Source organism: Chlorocebus sabaeus, chromosome 10, assembly GCF_047675955.1.
Source record: "Chlorocebus sabaeus isolate Y175 chromosome 10, mChlSab1.0.hap1, whole genome shotgun sequence".
In the NCBI taxonomy this organism is placed as follows: domain Eukaryota; kingdom Metazoa; phylum Chordata; class Mammalia; order Primates; family Cercopithecidae; genus Chlorocebus; species Chlorocebus sabaeus.
The window spans coordinates 56,528,749-56,551,898 of NC_132913.1; the positions used below are offsets into that span (position 1 = coordinate 56,528,749).

A 23,150-nucleotide genomic window follows, 5' to 3' on the forward strand; every position below is an offset into this window, starting at 1 on the left:
GCCATGGAAATTCTGCCCATTAACCTTTTAACTATATTCTGAGTCACTTTTCCATCAAGAAGAGCAATCACCAATTTCTAATAAATGTGCCGATTCCTTCTAAACAACAGGAAATATCAACGTCTCTTCTCAGCAAAATTTGCAAAGCAACATCAAAAGGCACATCTTCCCATGAATTTGCTGTTCTTTATAAAATGCACAATGAAGCACATATGATCCCACTCGCAAATACCACCAGAAATATTTCAAACTATAAATAATACCTCTTCCGCAGAAAATGTACATCCTTTTATAAGGAAGGCAGGCTCATTGACAGAATTCCTAGTCAAGACACGAAGTAGGGCAGCCAAGCCCTTCATCTTTCTTTCTAACTCCATCAAGCTTGTATTTAAAATGCCTTCATAAGCTGAGCGCTGTGGCTCACACCTGTAATCCCAGCACTTTGGGAAGCTGAGGTGGGCGGATCACTTGAGGCCAAGAGTTTGAGACTAGCCTGGCCAACATGGTGAAGCCCCATCTCTACTAAAAATACAAAAATTAGCTGGACATGGTGGTGTACGCCTGTAGTCCCAGCTACTAGGGGAGGCTGAGGCAGGAGAATTGCATGAACCCAGGAGGTGGAGGCTGCAGTGAGCCGAGATCCTGCCACTGCACTCCAGCCTGGGCGACAGAGTGAGACTCCGTCTCAAAAATAAAATAAAATAAAATAAAATAAAATAAAATGCTTTCATAAAAGGGCTCCATATAGAATAGAAAGGAAGCCTGCCAAGTCTTCTTCTCAAAATATAGTCCCAGGTCTATTTTATAAATTACCCTGAAATCAAGGAGAATTTGAATTTTTTTCCTCCTGTGAGAACTTCAGCCTTCCTTACCAATTGTATTATGATCATTATTCTCCATGTTTTAATTTTCATGGTCAATGCCTTACCTGGTGCACAGATATGGCTGCAGCCCCCATTAAACTGTTCACAAGGATTGTTACACTGTTCTTTCTGGTTCTTCACAACAGTGTTGATTCCCCTGGGCTGGGAGAGCAAATTTGTGGTCATTGCAATCTGACCTGACCCGTCATATTTGTTAGCTCGGTAAATTCTTTGTGTGTACAAGTCAGTCCAGTAAATATACTGGCCATAGAGAGTCAAGCCGAAAGCATGAACGGCTGCATTGACAATGACTTCACGATCCATGCCCGTCAGAGTGCTGCGTTCAATCTTCTGCCTAAAATGAAGCAAAAAAAAAAAAAAAAAAAAAATTAAAAAGTTGAAATCTCAAATGAGTAAAGTTTTCAACTGGCAACCCAATACATGTGCCTCACGCTTGTTTACACAAGCCCCCAACTTTCTTTTCAAGTGGGGCATATGGCAGCTAGAAATGTTTCTTCTGGAGATGGGAGGTCTTGTTTGCTTATCAAACAATAGACTTTATAAAATCATTGACTTCCACATATGAATAGCAATCCTACAAAAGGAACCGGATTGACATTAGAAACAGGAAAACATGAAATAATCCATGTAATGCATGGAACTCAGTGTTGAGCACATAGCAGACTCTCAATAAAACAATAACTTTTCCATCCCACTTACTTAGTGACTTTTTCGATTTGACATTTATTGAGTACCTTGAGGCATTTACCTAGAATAATCCAAGCTTAGACTCAAAGCATCACTGCTTTGTTTCAAACAGGAGAATAAAGAAAAGATCAGGAGGTTAGGAGCTTGGCATCACAAGACTAAAATTCCAAAGAAATATGCAAGAAAAAGTAAGATTCCCAGTATGTAGACACCAGCCATAATAAACAAAATCATTTCATCCCTTCAACTATTCCATTACGATGACTGGAATGTGAGACATATGGGGGGTACTTGGAGAAGTTACATACAAAATTAGAGTTGACAAAAGGAAAATATTAAGAAATGTGCTGAGGAGAAGCTTGCCAGAGAAGAAAGGGTCTATTTGAAAAGATGACCAAAAGTCAAAGAATAAAGAAAATACTTTTCTAAAAGACATTGAATGCTAAAGCCCAGAAAAAATCTTAATATCAATGGGCATTTAAAAGTCATTCAGATTTTATGGCAGTTACCTAGGGCCTGCAGAATGTAAGTTGAGTAATTTCATTTGTAATTCTAAATTGAGAAAATACATTTATAATTATAGCTGAAATTACGGATATATTTAGCAATGCACCTTCAGATGTCTTTTAGTTCATAATTATTCAATGCATGATATAGATAAATTTTCACAGGTATGTTCACCAAGTTACGATATAAACATAGTTCCTAAAACTGTGATTCTATATTTTGGCAATGTCTATCTGGCATATTATCTTTTCATCACATGATGCAAATCCCTCTTCTTTGGAAATGGGAGGAAAAACTCTTCTTAACACCCACATGAGTAACCAGAGACACCTACAGACTAGCGTCCACCCAGTACAGAAGGTCCTCCTCATAGTCCAGAGTCAGCCCACTGGGCATGACCAGGCTGCTGTTCACAATGGGTACCCGGAAGTTTCCTCCCAATGTGGCTCTCTCGATTTTGGCATGCATATCCCAATCAGCCCAGTACAGGTACCTAGTCATACAAAAGGAGTCAATAATTAATTCACAGGGAACCTCATAGTCCTTAAGAAAAAAAAAGAAAAAGAAAAGAAAGAAAGGACAACATTCTTTAATTGCAAATTGCCAGTAACATGGCAAAAGAAACTCCATTTCTACTTACACAACTCATCCAAAAGGGATCTATTGAGTCAGGGTGTTGACTTGCTAGTATGTTGCCAACCTTTCTGCCATCAAAGGGAGCTACGTGCTGCACCCTCCTTCCCAGGTAAAATCATTCAATATGCTTTCACCCTTGGATCTGTAGCCATGGTGTTATAAGCCCATAACACACTGGCTATCTATGAACACAATTTCAGGTCCCACTCTTTCCAGAAATAAGCAGACAGAAATAAAACAAAGATGATGGCATACCCTTGGCAGGGATCTAACACAATTGCTCTTGGTTTTGGAACGCGGGCTATCACAGTGCGGTTAGACCCATCTTCAGCCATGGAATTAATCGTCTGGTTGAGGTAGTCACTGTAATAAATTCTTCTAGTAATCCAATCAAAGGCAATGCCATCAGCAGTCCCTATACCTGGACACATACCGGCAGACACACACACAAGCACACACAAAGACATTAGAGTCTCATATGCATTGGAAACACTCAGTCATCCATGTGTGTTGACCCCATTGTGTCTACTTGCAGGATAAGCAGCAGCTGGAGTGCACTTACCTGAAGCAATGACAGTTGGAGTATGGATCCCTGAAGACAGGCTGACATAGGAAATCTGTCCAACTCCAGAGGCTAAATTTTGTGTGAAGTAGATTCTATCACTTACACTGTCATAGTCTAGAGACATGACAGTTCTTTCCACATTTATTGTTTGGAAAGGTGGACTATGGTTTTCAGGGTCCAAGTGTAAGCTTCTCAAGGAATTAGACAAAGCAAAGATGAGGAAATTTTCTGTTGAAATGGCACAATTCTTGCCATCACTTTCTAGGGTCCCAAAGGCACAGTCACATTTCGGGGTGTACAATCCAGGCAGAGCAAAGCAGAGATGAGAGCACCCACCATTATTTTCCAAGCAAGGGTTGTTGTTGACCTCTGCTGGTGACTGGGGCTGGACTTGCTTGTCAAAGATGGTCACATCTCTTAGCCAGTTGATATTGTCTCTTATCACTGTGGGTGGGTCTGTGTTCTCTGGTTCCTTGCTGGCTTGGAAGATTTTTTTCAAATTCCTATCTACCCATATGATAGAATTTCCAAAAACAGTGATGCCATAAGGAGTTGGGTAACGACTGCCATAACGAATCACCTCAGAGTTCTCTCCATTGATACGAATCCTTGCAATTATATCTAAAGAATCATCAACCCAATAAACGTAGCCATCGCTTCGGTCCACTGCCAAGCCCCGTGGGGTGACAATGCCCTCAGACACAAGCACAGTTCGATTGGTACAGTCAAGGAAAGAACGCTCAATCTTTGGTCTCTGCCCATAGTCAGCCCAGAAGAGGTATCTGTTCTTGGGATCTACAACGATATGCCTAGGCATGTCCACTGTGACTTTAAGAAGAACACGGCGGTAAGTAGTATTGATCCGCAGAATTTCTATCAGTGTTTCAGAAACAAAGGCATTGGTGAAATAAATATTTCCTATGGGAAAATGAAAGTGCACGCTGATCAATGGAGAACCAAGAAGACAAAAAGGGAGAACTTTCCAAATTCAGAACAAAATATATAAGGTTGAAGTTTGGGTCACTATACGTTGTCTTTTCCAAGATGATAAATAAATGTCCCAGTCTAGGCTTCGAAAAATAAATTCTTACTCCTAGGAATTATAGAGATTGCATCTTCAAATTTAGAGAGAACGTGCCTATCTTCAGCTTCTAAAGTAGATTAGAATTCATAGCAACATCATAACCCACTTTCTACTGAAAGGTATATTTTCCAGAATGTCCCCCGTTTTCTACCTGAAGCTCTAAATGCTCAATACCAACTTGAAACACTCTAAATATACATTTTCATAGGACAACTTCTACCCCAATATGATAAAAGTAGCAAAGAGGGAGCACCAGCAGCATCTCAGGTTGTTATTGATGTTATCAAATGCTCTTTGTGCTAAAGGTTAACATGAAGTTTTTCCTTAGTCTTTCTAACTAATGTAGGTGTTTTTATCCCATGGGCCTTTTAAAAGTGACCATAACAAAAGTCCATTTCCCTTTAAGCCTTATGTAAATACTAGAATAAAAAGATAACTTTGTGAAGATAGTATAATAAGTAGAGAATGGTCGCAAATTATTGATTCCATGTAGTTGAAAGCCTGTTGTTGAACTATCAATGCTAGTACCAAGACACACATATTTTGTTCCTATATCCGATTCAAACCACCTCTGGAGAAATCAGGCCAATGTGAAATATGTTACTGATACATTTTTTCGTTACCTAACTCTACTTGCTATGTATGTATTTGCTCATTTCCAATCCTTTAATCCAGGGTTGGCAAACTTTTTCTGTAAAGGGCCAGATAATAAATATTTTAGGCTTTGCAGAGCATATGGTTTCTTTAACAAGTACACAACCCTGCCACTGTAACATGAAAGCAGCCATAGACAATACACAAATAAATGGGCATAGCTGTGTTACAATAAAACTTTATTTACAAAAACAGGCAACAGGCTGCATTTGACCCATAGGCCCTAGTTTGCTGACTACTGCTTTATCTATACCCTCAGATATAGTAATTTCTAATCAGTAACAGGAGTTAGGAACCCAGTTAAAGCTTTATTTAACCATACTACCATATTTACTTTTTGCAATAAACTCTTATTATATAGTACTTAGATTTTCATAATACATGTTAATATTTCCCCCCCCCCCCTTTTTTTTTTTTTTTTTGAGACAGAGTCTCACTCTGTCACCCAGGCTTGATGGCAGTGGCATAATCTCGGCCCACTGCAACCGCTTCCTCCTGGGTTCAAGCGATTATCCTGCCTCAGCCTCCTGAGTAGCTGGGATTACAGGCACACACTACCATAGCTGGCTAATTTTTGTGTTTTTAGTAGAGATGGGGTTTCACCATGTTGGTCAGGCTGGTGTCGAACTCTTGACCTCAGGTGATCCACCTGCCTCAGCCTCCTAAAGTGCTGGGATTACAGGCATGAGCCACCGCATCCTGCCTACATGCTAATATTTTTAAGTGATGCCTACTTACCAAACTTGATCCAATGATACTGATTTTATGTAGAATTGGATTATATTCCAAAACATATAATACCACTAATTATGAGTGGTATTTTTACTCAAATGAGTGATAAAAAATGAGTGGTTATTCAAGCTTATGTGCATCAATCAATACAACTAAGTTAATGTAATACTGGACCAGGTACTTAAAAAAATTACTAATAAAATATCTCATTATCTAAGTGATTTTTATATATGAATAAAAGGAAGCAATTAAGAATTTGGCAACTAAAATTGCTCAGCTTCAAAGTAAATGAATGCTGTTCCATAGTTTATATTTTTATATCCCTTTCTCTTGAAAATTTAGAAAATTTCTAATGCAGAAATCAGGTGCATATCTAAGTGTAAAAAAACCAAATCCACATAATTTAATATGTTAACCATTTTTGTCTTCAGATTATGTTAATAACAGAAGAAAATGATAATGATTAATTTGTTATGAATCTGTAAACTGAAACACCATATCATTTATCAAATAGACACATAGCTTAATCTAAATTCAATGTATCTTAAATCATCTTAATAATTGTCTAGAAAAACAAACCTGTAGCACATGGAGTTAGGCTAAACTTTCGAGCATAAAATAAGATGACAGAGATGCAAATCCATTAAAATCACCATACAGCTTATATACCTGCTACCCAGTCCACTGCAATACCCCGGACTCCATTTTCTCCTATTCCATGTGTAACAATGTTCATCAAAGAAGATCCATCTGGTTTAATTCTACGGATCGCATTATCAGATGCCACTGAGCTGCTAAAATCACACCAATAAACAAAGCCAGAGGACACATCCACATCCACATGCAGTGCATTTCGTCCTGGAAGTTAAGAAATGATCATTAAACAATGCTGTCACTGCAAGTAGAACTTTTAAATGTCTGCCCTTCCTCTCAAACCCTCATTCCCAACCCCCTGCTCTGAGCATCTCCCCATTACAAAATGAAACCCTTTTTTCCCAGTTGCAGTGAGCAGGCCTGCAACCCACATCTTAGTTTCTAATACTCTTTCCCACAATAAGGAGCTCTGGCTCCCGGGAGAAATGCTGGTTATAGATTTAGACAGGGAAGGTACAAAGTGAGCATGAAACATCTTATTGTACCAAGAAACAAGGCGTACACAGAAGTATACAGGTGCTTACTTGAAGAGGCTCCCTGGCCAAAATGCATCCACTAGAACATCAAAAGAAGGATTATAGTAATTGATTGTAACACACTGAATTTAAAAAATAAAAATTTGACCCCACGATGATAATAAATTTTTTAAAAGATAAATTGGGGAGAAACGAAGAGCTTTCCTTTATAGAAGAATATTATCTAACAAATATAAAGGGAATGCTAAAATAAGAAAATCACCATTTTGCAATCTTCAATTAAATAATCATTTCAAACAAGGATCATCAATGGCTGCCAAAACCAACGGGTAAAACGTGCTTGGGAGCCAAGACATTCACAGGGCCCAAGTGTGACTGCATAGATTTCACCCAAATTAAGAAAGAAAAAAATATACCTTTAAAAAGCAGCAGTGTAGCAGTGACCACCTTAACCAGTGATCAAACTCAAACGCCACTAAGAGCAGGACAAGCTGACATTATGTTCTTCCTGATAAGATTCTGTATCAACTAACACAGCATAACCTATAAAGTATTTTTGCTAAATGTATTTAACCTTGATCTAATCAAGCAATTAGACCTAACTTCCATTTCATGAGAACTACAGGGTAAAAAATGAAAGACAGGCTAAATATTCAGACAAATCCTCAGTGTGGGATTCTCAAAGACAGCAGGTCTGCCTCTTTAAAACATCAATGTCATAGCAAAAAGCTAGAGGCAACTACTCCAAATTAGAAGAAACTAATGAGATATTCCCAGTGCAATGCATGAATCTTGATTAGATCTTGGATGGAACAAAACAGCTATATATAAAATGTTGTGAGGCCAACTGGAGAAATATGATTATGAATATTTAATAATGCCCTTTGAAACTGTATGCTAACATATGTAGGGGTAAAGTGGCATGGTATTAAAATTTATTTTCAAAAGGTTCATAAAAATGAATGTGAATGCATATGCATGTACACACACACACAGATTGAGAGCTCAAATGTGATGAAATGTTAACAACTGTTAAATCTTGGTAAAGGGTATAGGATATTTGCTAAATCTTTCAATGTTTCTGTGTTTGAACATTTTTTAATGAAAAGCTGGGAGAAAAAAATGATTGAATTTGTCATATCTGTTCAAGATGATAACTTAGATCCATAACCTTTTAGATATGGAAAAACAAAGATGAGTCATGAGTCCACGGGACCATGACCATCAGGCAGGAGGATGTGTGGGACTGGAAGCTCTCTGACTCCTTTCCCCTGGTTCATTTCTGTATTTTCTGACCGTCTCTTCCAGCGCTTCATTCACTTCATCCTTTTTTCCTTCCTTTCTACCCTGTATTTCTATCTTTAGCCTGTGACATTCTCCTAGCAGTGTTAGAAAATTCTTAGTTCCTCCTGTGCCGAGGTATACCTAAAAACCTTGGTTCATCTAGGAAGCAAGTGATCATTTTATACATTCAGAGTATGTAAGCACAAAGTGCTGCAAAAATATGATTACTAAAGAGGGACTAATACTGTGAACTCTTTTGCTTCAATTCACCAAATATATATTAATAAATCATATTTGTGGACTATTTCATTACTATATTAAATAATAGTATACCTTCTACCGTAAATCTCCATTAATAGTCAGAAATAAGGTACGGTTCTTCAGAACACTAACTCTGTAGTACTTCTTGCAAACCCATGCTACATTCTATATTGCTCTAGGCCTGTGGTTCTTAGTGTGATCCATGGGCCAGCACCATCAGCATGCCCTGGGAGCTTATTAGGAGTGCAGATTCTCTGGCCCTACCCTAGACTACAAAACCAGAAAAATCTGGCAACGAGGCCTGGTTCTGTGTTGCTGTGAGCCCTCCAGGTGATTCTGAGACACATTAAAGTTTGAAAAACACTTTAGGCTGTGCCAGTTGATTTGAAGGGAAAGGAAAGCTTCATTATGCACCGAATCCAGACATGAAGAAATGTTTTCATGGCACCAGGGATTTCAACCTGGTACCAGATGAAGTCAAATCTTACTTATATTGGAGTTGGCATACCTTGGCCTGCCACTGGCACCATGGTTTCTGAATGATCTGACAATTCCAAGCTAAAGCCCCTGATTGCAGACAGCATTGAAACAACAATGAAAGAGTTATATGGAGAGCAGGACCGATTATCAGGATTGAGTTTAAATCCAGTGGCACAGGCGCAGGAAAACAATCCTCCTGGTACAGGCAGGCAAATCTGCTGACAGGCATTCATGTTGTTGCTACAGCCATTTGAGGATTCCGCAGTATCTAAATGAAAACAAAATCTGTTTGTAACTTTTGATCCTAGCTACTCGCCATCCCATCTCAAATTTCTTTAATTGGGTCACCAAATAATTTATTCTAAAAATTAATAACCAACATATAGTAGCTGAGCTAATCTAAAAACAATATTGGAGAGACTAGAGCTTATACAATAACACCTAAAGGTATGAAACCAGTAACCCAACTATTGTATAATAGTTAGGGAATGGGGCTTCAATTTTTTTTTTCTACAAATCATGTGAGGATTACGGAGGTCAGTATATAAATCTGTTCATAATTTGCCTATGAACTGGCACTTAAAAGAATATGCTCAGTTACATGATCAATAATGTGATTATTTGTTTTTTAAAATACATGAAATAAGAAGATTTAAAGAATAATCCTTGGATTAATGGCATTCCCAGTGACCTGGATGAAACTGGAGACTATTATTCAAAGTGAAGTAACGCAGGATTGGAAAACCAAACATCGTATGTTCTCACTGGTATGTGGGAGCTAAGCTGTGAGGACACAAAGGCCTAAGAATGATACAATGGACTTTAGGGACGTGGGGGAAGGCTGGGAGTGGGGTGAGGGATAAAAGACTACAAATAGGGTACAGTGTATACTGCTCATGTGATGGGTGCTCCAAAATCTCACAAATCACCACCAAAGAACTTACGCATGTAACTAAACACCACTTGTACCCCAAAAACCTATGGAAAAATAAAAAAATAAAGAATATTCTTTATAGGAATAAAAAATTAATTTTTATTGCATGTGTTTCTTTCACATGCAGTTAAAAAAAAATACCTAGTGACAAACTTAGGTTATAGGACAGGAAACAAATTGTTTGATCATCTTTGGCTGATCTATTTTATAGACGAAAGCTATAAAATACATCAAAAAATACTACCTGTATCATAACACTAATTTAAAGGGGTATATCAGAAGTTAGATTATCTTTTAAAAAAATGTTGAAATAGGCAACATCCAAAAGTATTCCTTTTAAGACTAAAAATTCCATCCCATTAACACTTTTCCAGCAGGCATCCAACTAATATGCCCTGAGCACCTTCTATGTGCCAGGCACTATTCTAATCACCGAGTATTGAGCAGTAAACAAGACAGACAAAATGCCTGCCCTTATGGAGGTTATATTCTAATAAGTAACACAAAAATAGAAAACAGATAATATGTCAGGGAGCTCTGTGAAGCAAAAGCAAAGTAAGGAATTGAAAGTAATGGAAAGAGAAACGGAATAAACTTACTCTAAAGTCAATCTGGCCTTTCAGATGCCAAATTAGCCCTTGGCACTTAACCATGCTTAAGACTTCATTATCATTTTTTAAATATTTTGGGTAATTTCAATTTGCATGCACTTGTATGTACATGAAACTCTGTGTGGGTGTGTGCTTACAAATGTAAGTTATGTATGAATATGCATTATACACCCACAAATGTATTTCAGTGACAAATACTTACTGCGTCTGTGATAAACTCGAAGACCCCTCAGATTTGGAACATTATCTCTCAAGACTCTTTTGTTGGCCCCAGTGGCCTTGTCAACTCTTTCAATGACCTCATACTGTTCATCAGTATAATAAAGGAAGGAATCATAGACTGCAATTCCCCAGGGGTGGGAAAGCTGGTGTACCAGGATCATTCGATCAGTTCCATCCACGTTTCCTCTTTCAATCTAAAGGATCGGAATTTTCGTTAGTTTCATGGATTCACAGTGAAATTTTTGAATATTTAAACATTAATATTCCCCTAATTATAATGTCTCACATTTATCCAGCCCTCTATCCCTTACAGAGATTTTTCACATCTACTTTCTGATTTGATCACAACTACACCAAGCAGCAGGTCAGGAAAACGTCACTGTGCCCATTTCACTGATAATGAAGACAGAGCTCACATGAGTCGGTCAACCTTTTCAGGTGGCACGGTGAAGAAAAGGGAGCTAAACCACTAGTCCCTGCATGTGATATTCTGGTCAAAGATGTACTCAAACATCTAAGTGTGGGCCATTGCACAGGAGCCGACTCACCCTGAGTTTAACAGCTTCACTGACAATTTATGTAATAGAGATTGGAAATATGCCCCCAAACAACCACAGAGGACAGCAAGACGGGATGGGGCCAAAAATGGTGCCATTATATTGGAACAGATAACAAGCTTTAATCAAAATGGCTTTGGTAAACTGGAAAAGAACCACAAGAATAAAGTCCCTAAGGGAAAATGATAAGTAGTCAGTTTCTTCTGGAAGAAAAATGAAATATAGATGTAGCTGGTTTAATTTCACTCCAAAAACCTGCCTCAAGTGCCTGCTCTGTGCCAGGATCTGGGCTGGGTATTGGTGAGAGACACAAAGTGTTGCTTTACTGCCATGGCTGACAAGGTAGCCCAGCAGTTACAAGAGTTGTTATGCCCTAGAAACTGATCAAAGTTCTAGAATTTAGAACATAAGGAACATGAGCTTGGAGGAGTGCTGCAGAGGGAGCGGAGACCAGGGCTAGATTAGCTGAGCAATCTCACAGAAGTGTTGGGAGCTAGTCCTCAGGGCAAGGCTCCAAGCTGAGCCATGATCCAATTTGCTGACTATGGCTTTATAAAGAAAACATGTCTCCAACACGAAAACAGGTTTCACCACTGAAGGCCATGCCTAGTCAAGGCCAGAGAGAGGTTGCTCAGAATGGTGGAGGTGGCAGAAAAGATCTGGGCATGAGTGACAGGCTGAGGATGGATTGCAGGATTTGGTGATGATTAAACCAGGAGAGTGAAGGAGAAATAAGGGAACTACAGTAGGAGAAAGGTTGGAGAGTCACACCACTAACAAGCTTGCAGATTCAGAAGCTGTATCCTATCAGATGTGTGTACAGAAACCATACCATGTAACAAGAGCTTCCTCATCATTGCACACATGTATTCAACTCTGCAAAGTGTTTTCACACACATCATCACTTCTTTTTAATCTCCAAAGCTTACCACCATTATAGGTCCATATTCAGAGTGAAGTTAGTACTTGTTGAACAAACAATGAACTGAAAGCCAAACCTACTGCACAATATTATGAAAAGCATCAATGTCAAGGATCTGAAATAACTACTGTTAAAAAGCAGGAAGGGACTAGCATATATTCAATTCAGCACTCAAAGCAATGCTTCATCAATAATTATTATTGAGCACCGTCTATGTGCCTAGCCCCAGCTACATAAGCACAGCAGTGAAGGTCAAATACTATTTCAATGAGTGAATGAGACTTTACAGTTTCTGCTTCTTATTGTAGAATATAATGAACCCAACCTTGGAGTTGAAAATTACCACTAAAGAAAATTTCACATGTGCATTAATCATGTTAGAATATTAGAGAAGAATGTGTAGCTCTGAGGGGATGCTGAGCTCAGAACCTTGCTACATTAAATAAATAGATACATACATACATACCTACACACACACATAGGTAGATACATGGAATATGCCTATATCCTATACAGGTATATAAATTCTATATTTTATATAGAATAGATATATATTCTGTATTCCATAAATATATATTCTATATTCTACAAATATAATAGATACATATTCCGTATAGCATACATAGCATCTATATAGATTCTATATACCATATAGTATAGATATATATTCCATATTTTTTCTATATATATTCTCTCTATATATAGGTGTGTATATATATATCCCGTATAATTGGAGAACCCATAGTACTTTCAAAGAAAAACACTGAAATCACTAAACCATGAAAGAAACGGCTCTGAAAGGACAAATAAAAAATGACAAATGGAATTAATTTATCCTGAAGAAAAACAAACATTGGTGGGAAAATTAATACACATTACCCTATAGGGAAGTATGCACATACTCTAAAGAACTGAACTTCAGCTAGGGGCAAGGTATGTGCAAGGGAAAGAAGTTATTGGGAGAAAGGGCAAGTTACCAAGTAAGATTGTTCAAGAACCACTGCCTGACAGCTCAGAACACTCAGCATCAGCTATGCCAGCTCAGCATAAAGACCAAAAACTGAAAGGGTGCTCATACCACTCCTCTTCCAGTGACTGCCCAGTAGAGTTTCTGCTCCTCGATGTCAAGGGTGACACACTCCAGGTGTTCGAGGTTCCCAGTGAAGAGAGTTTTTACAGATGTGCCATCCATGTTAGCACTGGCAATCTTGGCAGGAACCCCACTGTCAGTTCCCTGGTCTGACCAGTACAGCTTCCTACAACCATGAAAAACACCAGCATGTAACAAAACAGAAGGTAGATTTGAGTCAGCGACATAAATGACAATGTGTATTACTCGTCCTCAAGATGCTCACAACATAATGGGCAAAAGCTGAAAATCAATATCTTGTTGCATACAATGTGGAGGGGTACTTCACCAGTGTTCTGCCAATGTCAATATATTTATTTCTTAGCTATAATTGGAGTAGAGGCCATTTAAAATAGTGTCTGGAATAAGAGGCTAGCGTTTCCCACTGGCAGCTGAATCTTTAGCAAGGTCAGATGTGTGGGAAGCTTATGACCAGAAAGAAGCCTACATCAATAATCCCTCCATCTTCAGTACATAGTGAAGGCCAAAGCTAATATAAAAAGCTGCCAAGTACACTCCCTGATCACTTATCAGGCCTCATTCAGTTCTTCTCCAAATCACCATCTACCACAGAACCAGCTACTTAATTACCTAACCTGATTTCTGTGATGAAAAATGCAAAGACTTTTGAAAACTGACACAGAAAATAGGAGAAATAATGAGTAACACTTTTCTGTGAGAGTGGAATCTCATTATCATGCTGTTATGGGGTCAGGAAGACTTCTTTTTTCTTTCTATTTCACAGTGATCATGTACACATGAACCATAATCACACAGCATTGCCAAACCCATGATATATGAAAAATGTATTAAAGTATATGAAGGGCTGCTTTCCATTTCCACCGAAGAAAAACTTCTAGACTTGTACCCAACTTTTAATTCCTTTTGGTTGCACCTCCTTCTATATCTTCAATAGATAATCCTCCTACATTCTTTTCTGAAAAGCCCTCAAACCCCTTCATCTAAATAGTCTTTATTCACCTACCTCTTCCACCACCAAATCAATATGCCCATCCCTTGAATTTCATCTTCAACTCTAAACTTCTCTGCCTCTACGTTCTCAAACTCTGAAATGCTCTGCTTTGACCAAAAACTCATTTCTTCCTTGCTTTAATTTTTCCTATTAAACTTGTTTTTTGCCCTTAAACCCTGCCTGAGCTCCCAACCCTCCAGTCCCTCTACACCTGGACATCACATGTAAACATTTCAACAATATTCTTATTTATTCTTTTGGGCTCCCATTGTGCCTAAGCTAATCTCCAACCCTGGGTTTCTGCCATTTTTTTTTTCTTTCTCCTCTCCCATTTCAGGTTACCAAGAATTTCCTGGACATAGCACAAAACTTTCGTGAATTCTGAGTTCACTAAAAATTTAAGTTTCCTAATCTAAGCTGAGGATTCTCATCCCTAGCAGATTTTATATCATGTTCCCCATATTGACTCTTTCAAGTCATTCCTATTCTTCATAAATTTCTAATTCCTTCCCCATAACTTTCACTCTCAATCAATTATTTCTTCATCATTGATCTTTCATCTGCTGCTAAAGAATACGCTCAGGTTTCTCTATTCTGAAAGACATTTTTTCCTGTTACATTTTGACCTACAAGTTTATCTTTCTCTAACTTTCCAATACAACACTCTTAAAAGAGTATTCACATTTCCTCATCCTCCTTCCATTCTTTTAACTTCTACTATCTCTATTGAACATCCTCTCTCGAATATCACCAAAGACTCTGTGATCGCCTCGGCTCTTTATTAATGATCATCCACAAAGATATTTTTCTGCAACAACTGGTTCAGTAACATTTACCACAACTTTCTCAAGACTTTCTCTTCACTGAGAATCCAAGACATTAGATCCTCAAGTGTCTGTCTTTTTTCTCCTCCTATGTCCTCTGACAAAATTCTAAGCTCTTCTAATCATCTCCCAACCCAACTGGGTTGCTCTTAGTCACTTGAACACACACTCTATTTTCTGTCCCTTTGCTCTTAACCTTCCATCCTTCATATCACATGATATATCTTAAAAGCTAGCTCTGCCTAGTGAAGTTCTAGGTATGCTTTAAGATCCAGTCCAAATGATATCTCTTCCACCAAGCTGAAAGGTTGCATCTTTATAGCACTATCATCCCAATTTTTTTAGCCTCTCTTATGGCTCCTAATCATATATGAACCTGGGTTATTGTTCTTTATACACGGGCCTTATCCTCCTTACTAAGCCATAAATCCTTAAGGTTGCAAAGGTTGCAAATTAGGTCTTTAATCCTTGTATCCACCCTCGAAACTCCCCACCATGGCCCCATGAAAGAGACTGCTTCCACTTGCCAAAATTAATGTCTTTCTCTTCTCTCTAGGCAAATAGGTGGACTGCATGTCCTTCTGTGCAGTTAGCTGTGGTCATGTGACCCAATTGTAACTTAAGGGGTGTGAGCAGAAGTGGTGTGCACTACTTGTAGGCCTGGCTCATAAAAACCTCCCAGCAAATTTCTGAATGTTCTTTCCTTCACTGCTCAAAAGATGCTGATACTTAGAATGACCTAGGAAGCCTCCTACTGAAGATGGCAGAGCATCCATCAGCCTCGGTCCTGGAATGACTATGTAGAGTAGAGCTTCCTCCCATCTTCTGCCCAAACCCCACTGCCCATATAAAATACAAATAAATTTCTATTTTCTTTCACCTATTACATATTTTGGAGTTTATTTGCTCCAACAGTTAGCCTATCTTAACTAATACACCACCCAAAAAGGTGCACAATGCAGAAATGTCTGATAAATGAAAAATAAATAATAAGTGAACCTGAGTTTCAAAAGTAGAATTTAAAACCTAAGACGGTCCTTCTTCTAGAAAGAATAACTGAAAACTAGTACAAGCCAGCAGGCACAGAATAGAATGTTTGCTTCTTGTGCCGTTTAAGAATTGGATTTGGTTTCCATGTCATCCTTGTCTGAAACAGCTAATACAAATTACTTCTTCAGTGCTCTCCTAGGCCTAAGAATCTGATGACTTTCAAACATTAAGCCAAAATCCACTTGGAATGATGTGACAATCTCTTTAAAAAAAAAAAATCAATGCTTATATTTTACAATTCATTATTCTGGTTTATAATATGGCATAGTAGATCAACAGAATGAAATAGCCAATCAAACAGACCAGAGGACTCCAGCTGACATCCATTAAGTCCATTTTCTCCTAACTGGTCTCCCTGGCCCTGGCCTCTCTCCACATCAATCCTGACCAATTTTTCTAAAACACAAATTTGCTTCTATCACTCCCTTCCTCAGAATTCCTTGCTGGGAAGAGAAAACCAAATACTACATGTTCTCACTTGTAAGTGGGAGCTAAACATTGAGCACACATGGACATAAACATGGGAAAAATAGACACTGTGGACTATTAGAGAGGGGAGGAAGAGAACAGAGCATGGGTTGAAAAACTAACTATTGGGTACTATGCTCACTATCTGGGTACAATATACCCATGTAACAAACTTGCACATGTGACCCCATATCTAAAATAGAAGTTGAAATTAAAAAAAAAAATCCCTACTTGCTCCTTATTACTCAAAAGAATAAAGTTCAATTCCTTAGCATGATATTAAAGGCCCTCCACGATTTGTCCCCAAATGACCTTATCTACTGTATCTCCCATGTGGTCAACAGCTCCCTACTCTAAGCCTCTGGTTCCAGCTCTCCCCACAATTATGCTAGGCACCGCCATACTTCTGTGCCTTCATTGCTCCCTCGGCCTCAAGAACCACTGCCTGGTTGCAACCCATTCTCCGCCTACTAGAAGGCTTCTCATCCTTCAAGGTCTATTGCAAACGTTACACATCCCCTTAGAGCTTTCCATGTCCTTTCAAAGTCAGAATATATTGTCAATTCTTATAATGCTATTTTAAAAGTCCTAAAAGTCTTGTTTGTTTGGAATTAATTTTAAATCCAGTGTTGTTCATTTGAAGACCACGGAATAAAATACAAACAGTATCCTGCACACTAAATATAGGTCAAAGCTATTTCTCTTTCTCACTGAGATCCATTATTTTTCAAATGTTAACATATGAAATCAGAAGATGTCCCAAATTTGAAATCTTCCATTTTGTCAGACCCTGACATTAACAAGAACAATGCTGCATAGAAGACACGTGCCATTTATGAATACTCACCCACGAGCAGGATCAACAGTTATGCCAATTGGAAAGCCAACTCCAAGAGCTGTCCCATCATTGGCAATCAGTGTTTTTCTGTATCTGATATCTCCGTGGAGTGTCAAAACCTATAGCATAAAATAACTTATTAGAACTGAGTTTCATAAGGGGAACCAAAGGAAACTGAGATGAAGGAGAACTTACATACAAAACAAATTCCAAAGCACAGTTAGGGATGAATGAGAGAGGGTTTGCATGAGATTTCAGATCATCTCTATTGCACTTCAGGGAAATGAGGAAATTAGCTCAATAGAAAATGAGAGTAAGAGAAGTAAAATCACCTCCCAAGTTCCTACTTCCAATTCACCTAAAATTTCAGGAGGGAACATTTTTATGGATAAAAGGAAGACTCAATTGGGAAAACATACAGAGCCACTGCCTGAAGAAACTGCAAAAATCCTTCAGGAAAGCTAAGAGAAATCTCTGGAAGAGACAAATGAGAACCCACAGCTTTCTTGCACCTCGATGACCAGACCATGGCACTTGGTGGCCAATTACTGCCAACACAGTTTATCAAAATAGTCCAAATTTACTCAGAGGTACAGTGAATTCTGTTCCAAGTCAACAACCTAAGCTGAAACACATGAGCTGAAATCTCTGCCCTGCCAGGTCCTGAATGTACAACCTGAGGCAAATAAATTCACCTCTCTGAAATTGATCAGTCAAATATGGATGAAAGCATTATCTTCTGCACAGACCTCAGTCTAAGAGATAATACAGGTAAAGCACTTAGCACAGCACCCAGCACAACTGTGTTCAATAAACTTCTATTGTTTAATTGGTCCATCTACTCGTCACTATGTATGAGGTATTGGAGCAAACATTATTGTATTTGATCCTTACAATTCTGTGAGGTAGATCCCATCATTTTTCTCAATACAGATGAAGAAAAAGAGGCCTAGAGAGGTTTAGTGACTTTCCCAAGGCTGTTTGTGATTATTACTGTTATAACCGCAGTGCTAACAGGGCCCTGATACAGCACATAGAAATATGGTTTATTGAACTAGAAGGAAGTTTCTTACGGCAATGAAGCCATTTAATACGTACCTAAGACAGTCTAAGAGACAACTAGTAAGAAATCAGAAAATGCCTGTTAATTTTTGCATTAAGGTTTTTCTATAAAATTGCTTTTCAATACAAATAGATTATCTGTGATTCTCCATCTCTCATGCATGTGCACACGTGCACACGCATACACACACACACACACACACATTCTTCTTCTCTCCCTCATTCTTTTCCCTAAATTTTTTTCTCTCTATTGTCTGGTATCTTTCACTCCTGCTTGGACTAAGGTAACTTTTCTTTTCTCAGTTTGCCTCTTTCTGCTACAATTTCTCTCCTTTTCCTACGACTAAGGATCTCTTTAGTTCAAAGTTCCTTTTCTTGTTTTCTGGAATAGGCAGAGCTCTCTCTCACATGGCCACTCTGTAGGCTTCACAATACAGCCATAAAATTTCTTTTAGTGGATGGGCACACAGCTACCCCTAGTGGATAACAGTTTCTTCAATGTTTCTCTTATTTTCAAGTTGGAGTTAAACGCGAACTACTCTTTGGCAGGAAGGCATATTATACAGGTAAACAGAAAGTGAATACGATTCCTATTTTCTTAATTAATCCAACAATCACCCGGAAGAATTACTTACAATTTAAATGACCTAAGGGGAAACACCAGTAAAACCATTAAAAGGGCAATTTGCCCTAGGGTCATTATTCTCATAGGTCTTTTATGGATCTTCTAAAAATATTGATCATTTGAGGGAAACAGCGCTCTGTATTTACAGGATACCTCCGTGTTATGAAGTATTTTTACTTATTCAGCCATAAATTCCACTGTACAGATGAGAAAACAGAGGCTCAGAGAAGTTAATTTGTCCAAGGTCAAATAGTCAAATAGCTCATGAGTAGAGAAAATGCAGTGCTGTCCCCAGTCACAAAATGCATTTCCATGTTTCAGGGTCTTTATTCAACTGTTTTTCTCTGCCTGGGACACCTTTTCCCTATGTCTTCATTTGGCAGAAATAAAAACAGTCGTCCCCCCTCATCCCTGAGGGACACATTCCAAGATCACCAATGGATGCCTGAAACCTCAGATAGTACTGAAGTCTACTATGTTCTTTCCTACACATACACACCTACGATTAAGTTTAATTTATAAATTAGACACGGTAAGAGATTAACAATCCGAAAATAGAACAATTATAACGATATACTGTAATAACAATTATGTGAAAGTGGTCTCTCTCTCTCTCGCCTTTTAAATATCTTATTGTGCTGTACTCACCTATTCTTAGGCCACTGCAGGTAACTGAAACCTCAGAAAGTGAAACCCTCGGATAAGGAAGGATGTATTAGTCATCTTTCAACACTCAGCTCACAAGTAACCACGAATGGGAAGTCTGCATGCTCTCTCCCCTCACTTATACCTCTGCCTCCAATCACTAGCACTTTATATTCACTGGCCTTATCACACTTATGACACTGGAGCACAGGTATTTGTTTATGTATCTATCTCACAGATATGTGAGCTACTTAAAGACAGAAAAAAAAATATTTTAATCATCTTAGAATATCCAGGACCAACTGATCCATAGAAAGCATTTCCTAGTGCTCATTAAATGAATGAATAAAATAAGCAAGCAACCCAGATTCAAAGCCAGGTCTTTGGACTCCAAATCAGAATATCTTTCCTCTGTACCTCACTGCATCGGGGCATAATAAGAAACTCTTGGTTCATGTGGTTAAAGTGGCCTTACCAATCCACGCACACATGCATGTTCAGTTATTCTCCAACTGGCTGCTATTGCAATTGTACCTAACACTAATGGGAAAGACATGTTCCCTGCTTTTGGAAAACAATCAGTTTAAAAGAAAAGAACCCCATTTACTAATCAAGAGACCAAGAGATAAAATACGAGCATATTAATTGTCGTTTGGAAGTAAGACAGCTTTGCACTGGGTGGACTCTAGAGAGATGTGAGTTTCGTAGTGTCTTAGGCAGTAGATGTTGCCTATGTTTAATGGGAGGATGATTGTTTTAGTTGAAATCATGAAAAATATTTTCTGCCACTGTCAAAGAGGGTTAAACCAGTCTGGATTGCCGGAGTTGTAGTTTATAAAAGTGCAAAGAGAGAATATTGCCTGGGAATTAGAGCAGCGAAGCTGACCATTTAAGACAATCTCTTAGCTTCTGTGGGCGTTGGTTTCCTATGTAAAAAAAAAAAAAAAAAAAAAAAATAGAGCTTGAACAGAGGAGCCTCCAAGGGGCCCTTCACGTTAACACCTGATGATTCTACCTGGTTTGAGATATTTGTGTGTACTGCAAATTTCCCTCTCATCACGAATGGCTACCACACCTGCCTGCCCTTAGGAATGTTGCGAGGATTAAATTAGATGCTAGTGAAAGATATTTGTAAACTCAAGCACTGTTCCAGTGAGAGCTCTTTTCTCTGCCTGGGACACCTTTTCCCTATTTCTTCATTTGGCAGAAATAAAAACAGTCGTCCGCACTCATCCATGGGGGATACATTCCAAGATCACCAATGGATGCGTGAAACCTCAGATAGTACCAAACTCTACATAGGCTGTTCTTAGTCTACAGAGAGTGCTTCTTAGTGTAGATAGGTGCTCTAAATTAGCCACCAGGCTGCTGTGTGCCTTCCTCATCTTCAGTATCTTTCTGAATGCTCCAAAGAAAAACTGGCTTGCCAGCTGGTGCCCACCTAAAGCAGTGGATTGTCAGGGCTCTGCTAACTATCCCCCACCAAAACCTTCTCCTTGCTTTGAGAAGTTTCACTTTCAAAATTATTATGAATTAATAATCCCTTCCATGTTTTATCCTTCTCTCAGAGTGGAGCAAACCAACACTAGTCAAGTTACCTCTGACTTCCTTCATGTGATTTCATACCTGTGCCTCATCTAGAATTTCTTCTGGGAATTAGAGTAAAAAGAACATTTATCTTGAAGAAGAGAGTATCAAAGGAATCAGAATCGAGTTTCTACTTTCTGTTTTGCTGTTAGAAAAACTGTACTGGAGCCATAGAAAGATTTCCATCTAAGAACAGAGGCAAACTATAAATTTGGTTGAGAACTGAAATAGCATTGAAGATTAGATGAGGAAACATAGTAAAAATTCCCTGCTTACCATAATCTTCCCTTTATGTTGAATTCCCTATGTAACTTTTATTGATCTTCTTATATATTATTTTTTAAATTACCTAAAATATTTTTATAGCAACAAGGTAATATTGATAATTAGGAGGAAACAAAATAAAGCAATAGAAAGTTCAAATAATTTATTTTTGCCAGCCAGGCACGGTGGCTCATGCCTATAATCCCAGCACTTTGGGAGGTTGAGGTGGGCGGATCACTTGAGGTCAGGTGTTCAAGACTAGCCTGGCCAACATGGTGAAACCCTGTCTCTACTAAAATTACAAAAAATTAGCCAGGCATGGCGGCACACACCTGTAGTCCCAGCTACTCAGGTGGCTGAGACAGGAGAATTGCTTGAACCCAGGAGCTGGAGGTTGCAGTGAGCCAAGATCGTGCCACTGTACTCCAGCCTGGGTGACAGAGTGAGACTTTGTCTCAAAAAAAAAAAAAAAAAAAGAATTTTTTAAGGTGGTTTTCCTCTTTCACTTCAGAGACTTTGATAGTTAACACTAGTATCTTTTCCCTTTTTCTTCTTGCTTAAAAATGATTCCAAAATCCACATGAGATCTATTCCTGATACTAGAGTTTATATCAGTTTAAATCCAACGTTTGTGTAAATAGTATTATGGAATCATTACCTCAATTGACTGAGTTCTAGGATTGGTAGAATAAAGATTTCTTGAAATCCAGTCTAAGGCCAGGTTCATAGAAGGCCCCACCATAGATACAGAAGCAAACACTGTCCTGTTGGTGCCATCTGTCTTCACTCTGTGAATTTCACCCTGGAAAGAAAGACAAGGGGAGGTGAGCAGTTCCAAGGCCATGGCTCCTACATAAGAACCCTTTCTTCACCGTGGCTACGGCCAGCTGCTTTGTTTCTTGAACACTCCTTACACTCAGAGGAAAGGCAAACAAAGGTTCAGCACCATTGGGTAGGCTTCAAATGATTTTTCAGTGTGTCACTGGAATACACAAGGCTTACCATTCAAGCTATCTCCAGTACTGGCTACAGAGATAGTTCTTAACTACCACAAGCATATGAGTCATAAGAAAAACCCAAGTCACAGATGTGGATCAGAAGGCTAGGAGTATATTTTGTATATGGGTGACAAACATGAAACACAAAGATCTTTCTTCTCTTCCTCCTTTATAGTCTCCTTGCCCTTTCCCTATTCTTACAGGTTTTTTCCCTGAAGGTTGAAGAAAATGTCCTATGAGGAAGAGAACTGGAGAAGTGTTCATTCTTACCCTAGAGGCAAATATTCTAAAGGATTCTAAAGGAAGGCCTCAGCACCACATCAAATGCTTTCACTAAATTCCCTTAGGGAACTACTACTTTTGTCTTGAGTTTTGATCATTTTTATATTCGTCAAATATTTTCTACTAGCTTAAGACTCCTCTAGGGAGTTGCCTAGTATTTGTTGAGACCTTAATAAATCAATCCAATGCATAATCCCAGCAAGCATTGTGACTGCTGCTTCTTGGCATGTATACTGTGGTCAGAAGCAGGTAATT

General features: G+C 38.6%; 1 protein-coding gene across 1 annotated transcript in view; it reads right to left on the minus strand.

Annotated features, from left to right (window-relative positions):
• LRP2 (LDL receptor related protein 2) overlaps nt 1–23,150 on the minus strand; it is a 220,105-nt gene that overhangs the window by 73,650 nt on the left and 123,305 nt on the right. Inside the window, exons 33-42 of the mRNA XM_073019794.1 lie at nt 22,274–22,417; nt 17,442–17,551; nt 13,229–13,406; nt 10,652–10,865; nt 8,933–9,172; nt 6,419–6,607; nt 3,277–4,197; nt 2,970–3,135; nt 2,413–2,571; nt 929–1,218 (exon numbers count right to left, since the gene is read on the minus strand). Of these exons, the coding sequence (XP_072875895.1) occupies nt 929–1,218; nt 2,413–2,571; nt 2,970–3,135; nt 3,277–4,197; nt 6,419–6,607; nt 8,933–9,172; nt 10,652–10,865; nt 13,229–13,406; nt 17,442–17,551; nt 22,274–22,417 (2,611 nt within the window). The remainder of the gene's footprint in view (nt 1–928; nt 1,219–2,412; nt 2,572–2,969; nt 3,136–3,276; nt 4,198–6,418; nt 6,608–8,932; nt 9,173–10,651; nt 10,866–13,228; nt 13,407–17,441; nt 17,552–22,273; nt 22,418–23,150) is intronic.